This window comes from Rhinolophus sinicus, chromosome 17 (assembly GCF_057876585.1).
Source record: "Rhinolophus sinicus isolate RSI-liver-muscle chromosome 17, RSI-T2T, whole genome shotgun sequence".
NCBI lineage: Eukaryota > Metazoa > Chordata > Mammalia > Chiroptera > Rhinolophidae > Rhinolophus > Rhinolophus sinicus.
The window spans coordinates 56,711,962-56,726,448 of record NC_142517.1 but is presented as its reverse complement, the minus strand read 5'-3'; the positions used below and the strand labels follow the sequence as shown (position 1 = coordinate 56,726,448).

The following is a 14,487-nucleotide window of genomic DNA, read 5'->3' as shown; positions in this document are numbered from 1 at the left end:
AATATTATTGACTATTCTTTATGCTATACCCTACATCCCCATGTCTACTTTGTAACAGCCAATGTATACTTCATAATCCCTTCTCCTTCTTTTACCCCAAACCCCCTCCCATCTGGCAACCATCAAGATGTTTTCTGTATCTATGGGTTTGTTTCTGCTTTGTTTGTAATTTTCTCCTTAGATTCCATATATAAGCGAAATCACACTGCATCTGTCTTTCTCTGTCTGACATATTCCATTCAGCACAATACCCTCCAGGTCCATCCATGTTGCTGCAGATGGCAAGAACCCATTCCTTTCCATGGCCAAGCAATAGTCCATTGTATATGTGTGCCACCTCCTCTTTACCCATTCTTCCATCAGTGGACACTCAGGCTGCCTCCACATCTTGACTACTGGAAACAGTGCTGCCATAAGCACATGGATGCACACGTTCCCTCAAAGTAGAGTTTTGAGTTTCTTTGGATAAATCCCTTGAAGTGAATTACTAGGTCCTTCATTGTCTCTTCTTACAATCTTTGTTTTAAAGTCTATTTTGTCTGGTATAAGTATTGCTACTGCAGCTTTTGTTGTTTCCATGTTCATGAATATCTTTTTCCATCCCTTTACTTTCTCTGTGTGTTTGTCTTTCAATCTCAAGTCTCTTGTAGGCAGCATATGCAAGGGTTTTGTTTTCTCATCCATTCAGCCACCCGATGTCTTTTGATTGGAGCATTTAATCCACTTACATTGAAAGTAATTGTTGATAGATATGTAGCCATTGCCATTCTATTATTCACAATTTTGATTTTTTTTCCATCTTAAAGAAGTCCCTCTAACACTCCTTGTAATACTAGTTTGGTGGTGATGAACTCCTTTAGCTGTTTCTTGTCTGGGAAGCTCTTGATCTGTCCGTCAATTTTAAATGATAGCCTTGATGGGTATAGTAGTCTTGTAGGTCCTTGCTTTTCATCACATTGAATATTTCCTGTCAATTTCTTCTGGCCTGCAAAATTTCTGTTGAGAAATCAGCTGACAGTTTTATGGGAGCTCCCTGATAAGTTACTAGTTGCCTTTCTCTTGCTGCTTTTAGAATTCTCTCCTTGTCTTTAACCTTTGCCATTTTAATTATAATGTGTCTTGGTGTGGGCCTGTTTGGGTTCATTTTGTTTGGGACTCTCTGCACTTCCTGGACTTGTCTGTTTATTTCCTTCACTAGGTCAGGAAAGCTTTCAGCTATTATTTCTTCAAATAAGTTCTCAATCCCTTGCTTCCTTGCTTCTCCTTCTGGTACTCCTATGATACAAATGTTTTCTTGCTTGACGTTGTCTAAGAGGTCTCTTAAACTATCCTCATTTTTTTTTTTTTTTTGGATTTTTTTTCTTTTTGCTGTCCCGATTGTGTGTTTTCTGCTACTTTGTCTTTCAAATTGCTGATTCGATCCCCTGCTTCATCTAGTCTGCTTGGGATCCCTTCTAGTGCATTCTTCATTTCAGTTATTGTATTCTTCACTTCTGACTGGTTCTTTTTTTATGATTTCTATGTCTCTTTTTATGCGTGCTATCTGTTTGTTGAAGTTCTCACTAAGTTCCTTGAGCATCCTTATAACCATTGTTTTGAACTCTGTCTCTGGTAGGTTGCTTGCCTCAATTTTGTTTATTTTTTTTCTGAAGTTTTCTTCTTTCCTTTCATTTGGGACCCATTTCTTTGTTTCCTGATTTTTGGCTGCCTCTTTGTGTTTGTTTCTGTGTATTGGGTAATCTGCTATGTCCCCTAGTCTTGGCTGGGTGACCTTAGTTAGTAGGTGTCCTGTAGGGCCGAGTGTCAGAGTCTCCTTAGTGACCTGAGCTGGATACTCCAAGAGTGTCCCTTTTGTGGATTTTGTGTGCTCTCCTGTTATAGTTGAGCCTCAATTTCTATTGGCACATAAGTGGGTGGGATTGACCCTTAGGCTGACTGGCTGTGGGGTTTGACCATGTCCATAACTTATGGGCGACTGTGCAGGAGGTTTACCTTACTGGGTAGGATTCACCTCAGCAGGCTCTGATGCCTGTTGAGACCACCCTTTGTGTGTGCCACTTGTGGGGCTAATTGGGTGGTGCTCTAGTGGGGTAAAGCCAACCTCCAAGTATGTTGGTTCTGGGGCCTTTTAGGGGGGCTCCAGTGCAGGCCCAGGTCACCCACTGCTTGTGACTGGCCAGGGGCTATCTGTAAGGAGCTACAAAATGATCTATGGTTGTTCACTGCCTGTGCTAAACCTGGAGGCTCGTGGGAGAGGCCATACCGTGAACTGAGTACGGCTGCCACCAATATGAAGCCTGGGGTAACTGCAAAAAGCCAGTACATCCAGAGGTCTGCTGCCACCTGCCAGCTCCCTTAACGTGCAGCTACTGATAGAGCCTCATGCGGTACACAGTTGGGTGAGACAGGGTCTCAGGGGATCACTGGAGTGGGAAGAGTTGTGGTCAACGGGTTAATGTAGACTATGGTTTGGTGCTAGTGCTGAGCCTGGAGAGACTCAGCAAAAGTCTCAGAGCACCTGGGGCCAGTTGCTACCCACCTGGGGCCCATGGACTATGATAGCTTTCCAGAAAAGAGTGTAATATGGGAGGGGCTGGCTGCTTGAAGAGAAAATGCCTCCGGCCTGGTGCGAGTTGGGTGGGGTCCCAGCTGAGTCAGCAGGGCAGAGCAGCAGAGCTCACCAGACCAATCAGATTCAGATTTGGCTGTAAGCGTAGGGGGTGGGCTCAAGACGTTAAAGATGGCGGCTGCCTGCTCGGCTGCACAGGAGAAGGCGCTTACCAGGAAAATGCTGACTGCCCTCCAGTCTTCCCTCTGAAGCCACACACCTCAGTCTGTCCTGTTATGTCTTCAAGGTTCCCTGATCACTGTCCCTCCGCTGGAGCCCAAGGTGAGTGCCTGTGAGCGAGTGAGTGTATACTGGATATTTAAGAGTATTCTGGGTTTCCCGCATCCTTCTGTCTCACCTGAACAGTCGGAATCGCCACTGTTTTTCAGCCAGATGTTGTGAGGGCTCCTTTTCTGGGCACCAGTACAATGGGCTGAGAGCTTTGTTGGGGGGCTGCGGTTCCTCACTCCTCCAGGGGGAACCTCTGTGGCTGAGATATCCCTCCTGATTCTCAGCTGCCACAGGGAAGCCTGGGGCACGTTTTGCATCTCCATCCTTCCTATCAGTCTTGACGTGGTGTCTTCTTTATATTTTTAGTTATAGGACTTCTATTTGGCTAGACTTAAAATGGTTCTCTAGGTTGATTGTTCTATAATTTAGTTGTAATTTTAATGTGTTCATGGAAGGATGCAGGTACACCATTTATCTACTCTGCCATCTTGGATCTCTCTTCTTTAGAGTTCTTAATGCAAATCTTCCTCCACTCATGCATACATGCCCTTCCAGCTGCACGTATCTGCAGTTTAAGCTCTCTCTGTCTCTGTCTCTGTCTCTGTCTCTGTCTCTCTCTCTCTCTCTTTCACACACACACACACACACACACACACACACACACACACCTCCCCAGGCTCCCTGCCACACCTATTCCACAGATGAGAATGAAGATATTTGGAGAAATTAAACAACTGATGTAAGGATTGTCTAGTTAGTTGAAGAGCTAGGATTCAAATCCAGATCTGTGGAAGGTCAAATTTCTCTTGTTCACCATGACGTTGACAACGAGACAAGATCTCTTTCTGTAGGTGAGTGTCATTGCCTTAAGAACCTGTTCCCCATATCCTGGGTCTTCTCCAGAGGCACACCCCCACCCACCAACGATCCTGCCAGTCTGGGTGTTACTGAGGGAGTATTTTGTTCATAACTTTTCTCCCCTCTTACATGCTCCTACTTTTCCCTGCCTGTGGATTTGCCTGTCTCCATTGAAACATGCTTCCTTCCTATACTTTTTCAGACTTTTGCAATTTGATTGATGAAATTCTGCTCACATGCAGAAGAAACATTAGTTCAGACTTGAAAAAGAGTGATGCAAATATTAATACCATTCAACAAGTTTAAAAGCCATGAAAGTATTTAGACTCCAGCCATTGAAAATGATCTCAGATTGCTTATCCAGGTCATCCCTTCACCCTGCACCCCTGAAAACCTATACACACTCATACACACTCACATACACACACACACACACACACACACACACACACACACACACACACAGGCATGTGTTCCTCACCTCGTTCTTCAGCCCCTGGACAAACACCTCCAGAGATAGGAAACTTACCATCTCCCAAAGCAACTTCTTTTATCCTTGGATAACCCTGGCGTGAAAGTTTTCCTCTCCAAATTGAACCAAGTCTTTCCTCCTTTTAACTCACAAAGGGTTTAGAAAGTTAGTTTATTGAACAAGCACACAAACAAAATAAAACAACAAACCCACAACCCTGTTAGAATGTCTCCTGGCATTGACAGCCAAGCAGGTGCTTGTGGCCGCCTGTCCTGCTGAGGTCTCGCTCCCAGGAACCAGCCTGCCTTTTGCAAGGTGGGGTGTGAGCGAAAACCCCTGGTACCTGTCCTCACTCCTGGAGCGGCCTCCGCAAACTTTCTCTGTGGGTGCCCTGGGGGTCCTAAAGTTGCCAATCCTATGACCTTAACTGGATTTTGGCCCTATTTGGGATCTGTCAATGGGAACGGTGCAGGATCATTTTGTAATCTCCAGAGACCTTGCCCCAGCTTCTCTCCTGGCCTGTGACCCGGTGATGTTCCAGGAATCCTCAGGCCACGTGAGGGGAGGAGCTACTTCCTGGAACTTTGATCGGGGCCAGGCTGCTGGGTCCACACTGACCACAGACCACACCAGACACCCTTCTACTCCCGAGGAAGAGCCAGGGCAGCGGTAGGTCTCCTGGGGCCACTGTAGGACTCTTGGGTCTGCGGGAATGTGGCAGGGATGTCTTGGCTGGGGGCAGAAGAGGGGCTGGTCATTTCTGGCAGGCTTCAGAACATGTCCCCCACCTCCAGGCAGGCTGTAGTATCTGTGTCCCATGCCCTGGGAGGGGAATCCCCTGAGGTACTGTGCCAGGGTAGAGCTGGGCTGAGGCAGGTCGTGTAGGGAGATTCTGAGGTAAAGATGACCTCATTCCTGTGCTCAGGGAGCCCACAATGAAGGGTGGATATAAGCAGGTGACCATTGCCCAGCTTGGTCTGGTTCCACCCTCGTTTGTGCCTGTCATCCTGGCATAATTATCAGTAGCGCTCTTTATTTCCAGAAGTGTTCCAGTTTAGATGATAAAGCAAGTAGTCATTCTAGGAATAAAACGTGCATGCAGCTACCTTTTATTGAGCATTTACTATTTGCCAAGCACTGTGTTAAGTGCTTTATATTTGCTATCTAATTTAGCGTATTTATCGTCCAACTGAGGACTAATTTTAGCCCTATGGGATGGGGTTGTAATTACAGACGGGGAAATGAAGGATTAGGGAGATGGAGTGACCTGCCCAAGCCCATAGGTAGTGAGTGCATCAGAATGTGATCTCCACCAATCAGGATGCAGAGTAAAACCTCGTGTCAGGGTCATGAGAAGCACAAACACATCCTGTTCAAATCAGCACACAGGGCCTGGGCGCCTTCTCTGTGCTCAGCCCCAAGCCAGGTGCTGGGGTGCACAGCCAGGTAGAAGAGGCTGCAGGGCTCACAGTCAGGTGGTGCAAAGGACTAGAGCAGAAGGACCCAAGTGGTCAACAGAGGACCTGTGGAATCTAAAGGAGGTGCAGTCAAGGAAGGCTTCCTGGAGAAGGGACAAGTGATAGCCGGGGAGGTAGGTAGAACAGGTACAGGTAGCAACAGAGAGAGGTAGGCACGGGCATCCTAAAGTGGGAGGGACTGTGTAAGCGAGGTCTAGAGCTGGAGCCCTGAGAAGAGCATTTGCAGAAAAGACAGTGCCCAGTTTACAACTTCCTCACATTTCAGAATGTTAGCTCTCTTCTCTTTAAGAATGCTACCACAGCTGCTAGACAAGTTCCCTTGAGCCTTTGCAATGTAATTTGCAAGGAAGGGGGGAAAAATCAAGAAAAGTATGTGCCTGGAACTGTGCTGTGTGTTTTATACAATTATCTCAATTTTTATAACTTTCAAAGTGATAACTATTATTCTCAAAATGTAGAAAACATAGGACTAAGCAAAAGGAAAACATTTAAATCATCCGCAATCCTGTTGTTCAGAGATAATGAATACTTTGTGTATAATCTGAAGCTATAGAGGGGCCCGTCAGGAGTTACTTCATTCACATAAACTTGGGTGTGGATTGAAAGGGGCTTATTATGAACAATAAACAATGCTCCTCTCTTACCACTCAGGAAATTCCAAGGGTCTTTGGAGCTCTGTGCCAGGAACCAGGATGAACACCAAATATGTATTTCTTATTATACACAATATCACAAACCCTATGCCAGTTTTCTCATTTAATTGCCACAGTAACCCTAACAATGCTGTAATTTAGGTAGTACTGTTATTATCATGATTGTTCTCAATTTATAAATGCAGAAACTGGGACTCTGAGGGGTTGCTTCACTGCCTGGGACACACTGGGCGGCAGGTTGGGGAGGGCTGGCCGGCCAGGGAGGGACAGAGGCAGGAGCCCATAACAGGTCTGACTGCCTCAGCTACTTGGCTTGTTTTCCTGGGTTGAGAGGGAAGGCAACTGAGGTCCAGGGAGCAGCAGGTCTTCCCTGGTGACCTGGTTGAGGTAGTCAGGGGATCTGGGTTCCCATTACGCTCTGGAAGGAGTGAGGGTTAGCTCTGTGGGAGTTGACAGATTGGCTTGTAGCACACACAGAAATGTACCAACCCAAAGGCAATTTGAGAAAAGGATAGAGTCCATTTGCAACCAGTAACTCTCCCATACCGACACACACACACACACACACACACACACACACACACACACACACACACAGACTTCCTTGGCTTGCTGAGAGCATGGAACATTTTTGTGGGCATTTCTGATCTCTGCATAAATGCAGAAGTGGTTTTTCAGATGAGAAGATGAAAAGCAGGAATCTTCTGGCTGCTGCCCCACTGTCCCCTGTGGTGCCAGCTTCCACAGTGCCCAAGCAAGGGCAATTCTGATCTCCAAAGCCCCCAGTGACTGCTCTTGAGGGCAGATTGGGGAAGGGGCCCAAGGCCAGGGCATCCTGGCCAGAGCCATCAGAATCTGTGCTCCTCTAAACCAAGGACAAAAAATTACACGTTTCCCTTGGCTGGGAGGAAAGAGCCAGAAAAAGTGCTGTAGAGAGTCATAAACATCCCTGGTCCATAAATGGGGTGGTTGAATGATCTCATCAGTTATTCCATAGCCACCCTCTATGACTCCTTCAGAACAAAGCTGGAATTGGCCTGAACGGAGAATAATCAGGGTCACTAACGTTGAATATACACTGTTCCAGCCTCTGGGTTTGAACATTTGAATGCATTTTCTCATTCAGTCCTCAGAACAAGCCCACAAGGAAGGCAGTATTGAAACTTATTTTGAAGATGAGGAAAGTGAAGCACAGAGAGGTTAGCTAATTCAGACAAGGCCACACAGCTAATAAGAGTTGGAGACAAGATTTGAACCCCAACTGTCTGACTCCAGAGCACAAACTGTTAGCTATTCTAGAGTGACATGACAATGAGTTGGGCTGGGAGTGGATCATTTGGAAATTATCAGTGCTCCATACCTCCCTGTGAATACCGTTCCCTGCTTCCTCCCATCCCAATAGATTGGGGCACGATGGGTATTTCCTTGAACTTTAGAGGCCGTGTTCTGGCCCTTTCACCTACCATGACCCTCTAAGGGGTGAGAAATGTTCAAGATCAAAGGCACATGCCCACCAAAGGCTGTGCCCCATTTAAAACGATGCTTCAAGTAGCCCGGACCCAGGGCCTGTGTGTTTTCCATCCCCAGGTCCATCTTTCCTAGGCTGACCACGTCACAGAAGTGTAGGCCCTTAGGCATGTAGAGTTTACTCACAGTACTGGAGTCAAGTGGGAAGACAAGGGGACAGATTACAAGCCAGGTCCGTTATGTATGTTCACTCTGGGTTTTGCATAATGAGGAGTGGGCCTGCCTTCCCCCCCACCATTTCACTGCTGCAGTACGGAAGCCTCAGGGTGTCACAGCAAGCAACTCACTTAGAGCTCAGGCCATCAGAACTGATCCTGGCCCCTACTGAGCTGTGTGCCCTTGGACCAGTTGCTGTGGTTCTGGGACTCCCAGTTTCCTTTTCCGGGTCCATCTAGATTTGCTCTGAGTATCAAGATGTATGTGCAGGAGCTTTGGGAACTGGCAGGTGGAAACACCCCTTAGCTCTGTCCCCCACATCAGGGAGGTTCCCCCTCACCTCCTTCTCCCAGCCAAAGCTAATTTGCCTCACTTGATTTTCTATGTGACTGATGTCATAGTTTTGATTTAAATCTCAAATCTCGAGTTAATTCTTTTGTTGGAAAATTCTAAAGCTTATATTTTGCAAATGGCAGTGGATTATAAGTTAGCGGCACAGGCCAGGGGACAAGGGGATGCCTTTTTAGGCTGGCTCAGTAGGTGCAACATATTTTCCCCACCAGGCTTTAGCTTTCCTCTCACTTGCATCTCCCACTTTGGTCCTAGCTTTCCTGGCAGGAGCATTGGGGAAAACCAGGAGATCTGGGTTCAAACCCAAGCTCCTCTCTATGAGGAGGCTGGCCAGGTTGTCACTAGAGCCCTCAGGCCCATTCTAGTGGGATTCTTTTCTGGAAACTGCCTGTGAGAACCAAGGACCAAAGGGGGTGGCAAGGTAGGTGACAGGCACACGATAACATTAAGACAAGCTAACATAGGAACTGCTCCTCTTACTCACGGGAGGGCGAGGATTTGAGGCCACACTCATGGTCTGGCTGGTGCTCATTCACTCCGGGCTTGAACAATTCCAGGGATGGGCACCTCTGCCTCCCAGGCTGCTCATCCCAGCTGTGGAGGGTTCAGTTCAACAAACACTAACCGAACCCACTGTAAGTCAACACTGTGCTAGATGCTGAGCGATGAATACACCCATCTTCTCAGGAAAAGGACTGCCATGAAAACTCTTCGTTTTGGAGAACTATGCTAGGTGTTGAGACAGAGAAACATATTGCCAGGTGCCTTGTTTCTGGGGTCAGGGAAGGCGTCTGTCAGGATCCCTAGGGGCAGCCCAGGTGGTGGGTGTGATGGGACAATGGCTACCTCATCCTTCTTCAGCCAGGGCCCTCTGCTTCTTATCTATTCTATGCACACAAACTTAAGAGAATAAAGTCTCAGCCTAAAGCTGAACTCTATAAAGACTTGTCTAGGGATTGTGGAACCAGGAGGCACACATTTGCCTGAGGCTTGTTGCTTTCCCTCTTGTGTCCTGAATGGCAGGCAGGCACAGTTACTGTTAGAGTCCTTCCCCACCATGGTGGTGTAAAACCCACCTCTGTGGCTTACTCGGCATCTACGTGTGCATGCCAGGAGCCTCAAGGAAGGTCTGCACTGCCTCTGGGAGAAATGGACGCTTCTCCATTGATTAGGCAGGAAAAGTCCTGGAAAAACTGAGTTATTGAGTGTCTGAATGGGAGGAAGATACAGGGGCTTTTGTAAGCACCATGTTTGCTGGAGACTTTCACATATGGGGACCTTTCACCCGAAGTTGAAGTTGAATTTTGTGATGGAGGAGGCCAAGATGTCCCCACAGGGAGCCACTTGTGAGTTCTCACTGAGGACAGGTAAATTGAGAAAAATTAGGATTCAGTTGCAAGAGGGTTTTCCTCCCTCCCTCTCTTCCTTCCTTCCTTTTGTAAAGCAAAATGTATTCTATCTAAAGGGCATTTTGTTTTTCCTACTTTTTTGGTGTTCAAATAACTTTTTCTGTAATGATGGTGGTTTGCAACTTTTAACAGTAATTAACATAGTTTATTAATTGCTCACTCAGCTCTGTCAGATACTGATCTAAAACCTTTACCTCTACTTATTTAATCCTCAATTACTCTAACACAATAGGCACTATTATTATCTCCATTTTATAGATAAGGAAATTGAAACACAGCTGGATTAAGGAACATGCCCATGGTCACATGAGTGGGATGTGATGGAGCTGGGGTTTGAATTTATGGAAGCTGAACGACTCCAAGTCATGTAAATGAGGACGTGGGCGGGAACAGTAATGACCTGGGAGGTGCACATCCCGTAATGGGGCAGCTGAGCCCCTGCTGGTCTTGTCGTGTGGGAATGTGCGCCCACTGACCCTCGATCATCCTGAAATCTGGACTTTTAATGTGATATTTCTCAAATTTTACATGTTGGCTAATGGTTCATACATAAAAGGACTGAGCCATAAACAAAACACACTTGTAAGCTGCATCAGCAACTTGTCACCTGTGGGTGCATGCTGGCATTTTTTTAAAAAATTAATATTCAGTAAATTAAAAACCTGGTCCCCTTCCTTATTAAAAACAAAATCCCGGGGGCATCCAGCTAGCTCAGTTGGTCAGAGGTGGTGCTCTTAACAACAATGTTGCCAGTTCCATCTCCACATGGGCCACTGTGAGCTGCGCCCTTCACAACTAGATTGAAACAATTACTTGGCTTGGAGCTGATGGGTCCTGGAAAAACACACTTAAATAAATAAAAGTTAAAAAAGAAAAAGTCCCCCAAACAAAAACCTACTGGTCTGTGGAATCCCTGCATCTGGGACCCTCTTGTCCACACAATGGTGGAAAGTTCCATGGCCTCCATGGTGGTGAGGGCTGGGGTGCTGCAGGCAGGAGAGCATTTTGGTGGCAGTACTGAGGAGCCTGACTACTTGTGTCAAAATAAGAGCTGCTCTCACCCTCAGTGGCCGTGCACAGAACAGATGGTAAGATCTCTATCATTAGGAATGTGCTGAGATTTGGAAACTCAGCAAGAGCTACAGTTTACACATTTCCAGCTCAAAAATAATCTGCCCATATTTTACATATTATCTTAATTCCACAAAACCCATAGCCTCCTTTTATACCTCGCGTCTGTTGTCTTTCTGCCTCCTTTCTGCCTCTTTCTCCAATCTGGAAAGAACACAGGAAGTCCAGGAGACCTGGGTCTCGGTCCTGCCACTAACCGGCAGGGTGGCTGTGGAACCCTTGCTGTCAGGAGGTCAGAACCCTAGTTCTACCCACGTTGCAAGGCTGCTGTGAGATAGTATGAAAACAACCCTTAAAAAGGCATACTGCTGTCCACACGGGTGGGCTCCCTGACAGAGCTCATCCCCATCTCCTGGCGCCCCATCTAGTGCACTGGTCACTGAACCACACTGCGCTCGATAGAGGCACCACTTCTGATCTCTTCTCACTCGGATCTAGGAGATGCTTCCCGGAGTCTGGCTGCCCTGGGCCTGCCTCCTGCTCCTGATCAGGCTTGCCCAGCCCTGCCCTGTGGGATGTGACTGCTTTGTCCGGGAGGTGTTCTGCTCCGTCGAGGAGCTAGCCGCCATCCCGCGGGACATCCCACCCCGTGCCACGGACATCGTCTTCATAGAGAGCTCTTTCACCATGGTGGAAGCCAGGGCCTTTAGCGGCAGCCCCAACCTGACCAAGGTGGTCTTCCTCAACACCCAGCTCTCCCACTGGGAGCCAGATGCCTTTGGGGGGCTGCCCAGGCTCCAGGACCTGGAGATCACCGGCAGCGCCTTTTCCAACCTCAGCGCCAACATCTTCTCCAACCTGACCTCGCTGAGCAAGTTCACCCTCAACTTCAACAAGCTGGAGGCTCTTCCTGAGGGCCTCTTCCACCACATGGGTGCCCTGGCATCCCTCCAGTTACAGGGCAACCGGCTCCAGACCCTGCCTGGGAGGCTCTTCCAGCCTCTGAAACACCTGAAGACCCTCAACCTTGCTCAGAACCTCCTGGCCCAGCTGCCCGAGGAGCTGTTCGACCCCCTTGGCAGTTTGCAGACCCTGAGGCTGAGCAACAATGCACTCACCAGCCTGCCTCAACGTGTGTTTGCCAAACTGGGGAGCCTGCAGGAGCTCTTCCTGGATGGCAACTCCATTTCCGAGCTGCCCCCAGAAGTGTTCTCGCAGCTCTTCTGCCTGGAAAAGCTGTGGCTGCAACGCAACGCCATTGTACACCTGCCGGCCTCTGTCTTCTCCTCCCTGGGCAACTTGACCTTCCTGAACTTGCAGGGGAATGCACTGTGGAAGCTGCCCGCTGGCCTCTTTGCCCACACCAAAGGCCTGATCGGCCTGTCCCTGTCCCACAACCGGCTGGAGACTGTCTCCGAGGGAACCTTTGCCAACTTGTCCAACCTCAGTTCCCTGACGCTCTCACACAATGCCATCACCCATCTCCCAGCTGGCGTCTTCAGGGACCTCAAGGAGTTGATCAAGCTCTACCTGGGCAGCAACAACCTGACATCCCTACACCCAGACCTCTTCCAGAACCTGTCCAAGCTTGAGGTGCTCAGCCTCTCCAGGAACCTCCTGACCACACTTCCAGAGGGCATCTTCGACACCAACTACAACCTGTTCAACCTTGCCCTGCACGGCAACCCCTGGCAATGTGACTGCCACCTGGCCTACCTCTTCAGCTGGCTGCACGAGTACAGCGACCGGCTCTTTAACATCCAGACCTACTGTGCAGGCCCTGCTTACCTGAAGGGCCAGGTGGTGCCTGCCTTGAAAGAAGAGCAGCTGGTATGCCCTGTCACCCGAGACCTCTTGGGCTTCCAGGCCCCAAGGTTGGAGGACAGGGAGCCAGGGAGCAATTGGGATCTGACTGCAGAGGAGCGGGCAGCCTGGAGCAGGTGCACCTACAGCAACCCTGAAGGCACGGTGGTGCTTGCGTGTGACAAGGCCCAGTGTCGCTGGCTGAGTGTCCAGCTGTCTCCTAGGCAGGGCTCCCAGGGACTGATGTACAATGCCACTCAGGAGTGGAAATTGAAGTCCAGCTGCGGCTACATGAAGGTCGTTGTGTCTATCGAGGCTCAGGCAGGGGAGCCCTAGGTGCAGGGCATACAGAGCCAGGAGCCTGGGCAGACGGCCTCTGCGGCCTGACCAAGCAAGAGGTAGGGGCACAGGACAGGCTGAGGCTGGTTTTTCAGATGCAAAGGATGGAGGTACAAGTCCGAGGTCGAGGTGGCTCGGTCCACCACCCAGAGTCTCCTCCTTCTCGTTCTTCATTACCTCATCTCGGAGTCTGAGATCTAACAAAGCGTTCCTTAAGCTCTGCAAAGCACCCGTAGAAGCTGCATCATGGTCTAGAGAATAAAATAACGCTGCTCCCCTGATGTATTTTTTATTTGTCATTTAATACCCACCGCACTGTCATCCCCACCCTGAAGTTCCAACCCTGAGGTATTATTCTACAAAATGGAGGCTACCTTCTTTTGACACCCAGTTCAAAAGCCAAATGTTCGTTTCTATTGGTCTCCCAGGAAATTTGATTTTAATTGATACAGGAGGTGATAGAAGCAGAGGTGACCAGAAACATTAGAGTAGGGGTCTGACTTTGGTATGTGGGGAACTCACATTGTGAGCGTCCACCTCCAGGGCTGTGTCCTGGAGAACACAAGATGAAAGATGCCTTGGGAAGGTAAACACCTGCTGTTTGGCTTTCACTAGATGAAGCCCCCAGAGGGGGCGCTGTGGCATTGCCTGTTGAGCACACAAGATGGTTGCGCCTTGAGTTGAAAGAAAATCGCTGAGGAGAGAGGGGAGGATAGTGAACTGGGTGGGCTGGGAGGGGTGTGTTTCAGTTCTTAGCTTTCTTACAACATCTGACTGTGAGGCAGTCACTCACTGAAATTCTTCTCCCTTGGTTTTTAGGACACCACCCTCTTTTCCAACCTCAGCCATTTTTTCAGTCTTCCCCAGCTATCTCTTCCATGCTGGTCCCCTCAGGGTTGGCTGTCATTTGGCCTCCCTGGGCAATCTCGTGCATGCCCCTGGAGTCGGATGCTTTCTATGTGCTGATAACCCCACATTTCTATCTCAGACTCAGGTCTTTTTGGCTCCATGCTGACATATCACCTGCTCAGCAGCCCCGTGTTCTATCATCACAGCCATAAACACGTCTAAACCAAACTCTGTCCCCAACTCCTCCTGGAGTCCCATCCAGCAAATTGCCAAGCATGGGGAGCTGGGAGTGTTCTTCAATTTCTCCTCCCCCTTAACCTTCATGGCTAACTAGTCAACGAGTGCGTCTGAGTATCCCTCTCTCCATTTCTCCTTTCCCATTCCCAGCCCAGGAAGGCACTTTGTCTCCCTGCACTGAGCCATCCTGCAGCCTCAGGTTCCCCTACCTGGTTCCTCAGGAACCAGCCTACCTGGTTCCCCTGCCTGCAGTGGACTGGCCTGGGAGAAATGCTGGGTTGGGGGAACGAGAAATGAATCAGGTTTATAGCAAGCTCTCCAGGAGCTCAACCTCTGGTGGCAGAGATCCGACAAAGGCGCACAGGACAAAAACACGAGCATGAAGGGTTTGGTGTTGGGAAAGCCCTGGGGAGTTCAGGGGAGGCAGAGGCCTGGGTTAGCACAG

The 14,487-nt window shown here is 48.8% G+C and overlaps 1 protein-coding gene across 1 annotated transcript; it reads left to right on the top strand.

Annotated features, from left to right (window-relative positions):
• Positions 1–4,724: 4,724 nt before the first annotated feature.
• Positions 4,725–13,237, top strand: CPN2 (carboxypeptidase N subunit 2). Its single transcript, XM_019723266.3, has 2 exons — positions 4,725–4,838; positions 11,313–13,237. Exon 2 carries the CDS (start codon positions 11,316–11,318, stop codon positions 12,951–12,953), a length of 1,638 nt encoding a protein of 545 aa, XP_019578825.3. The 5' UTR covers positions 4,725–4,838; positions 11,313–11,315; the 3' UTR covers positions 12,954–13,237.
• Positions 13,238–14,487: the final 1,250 nt, after the last annotated feature.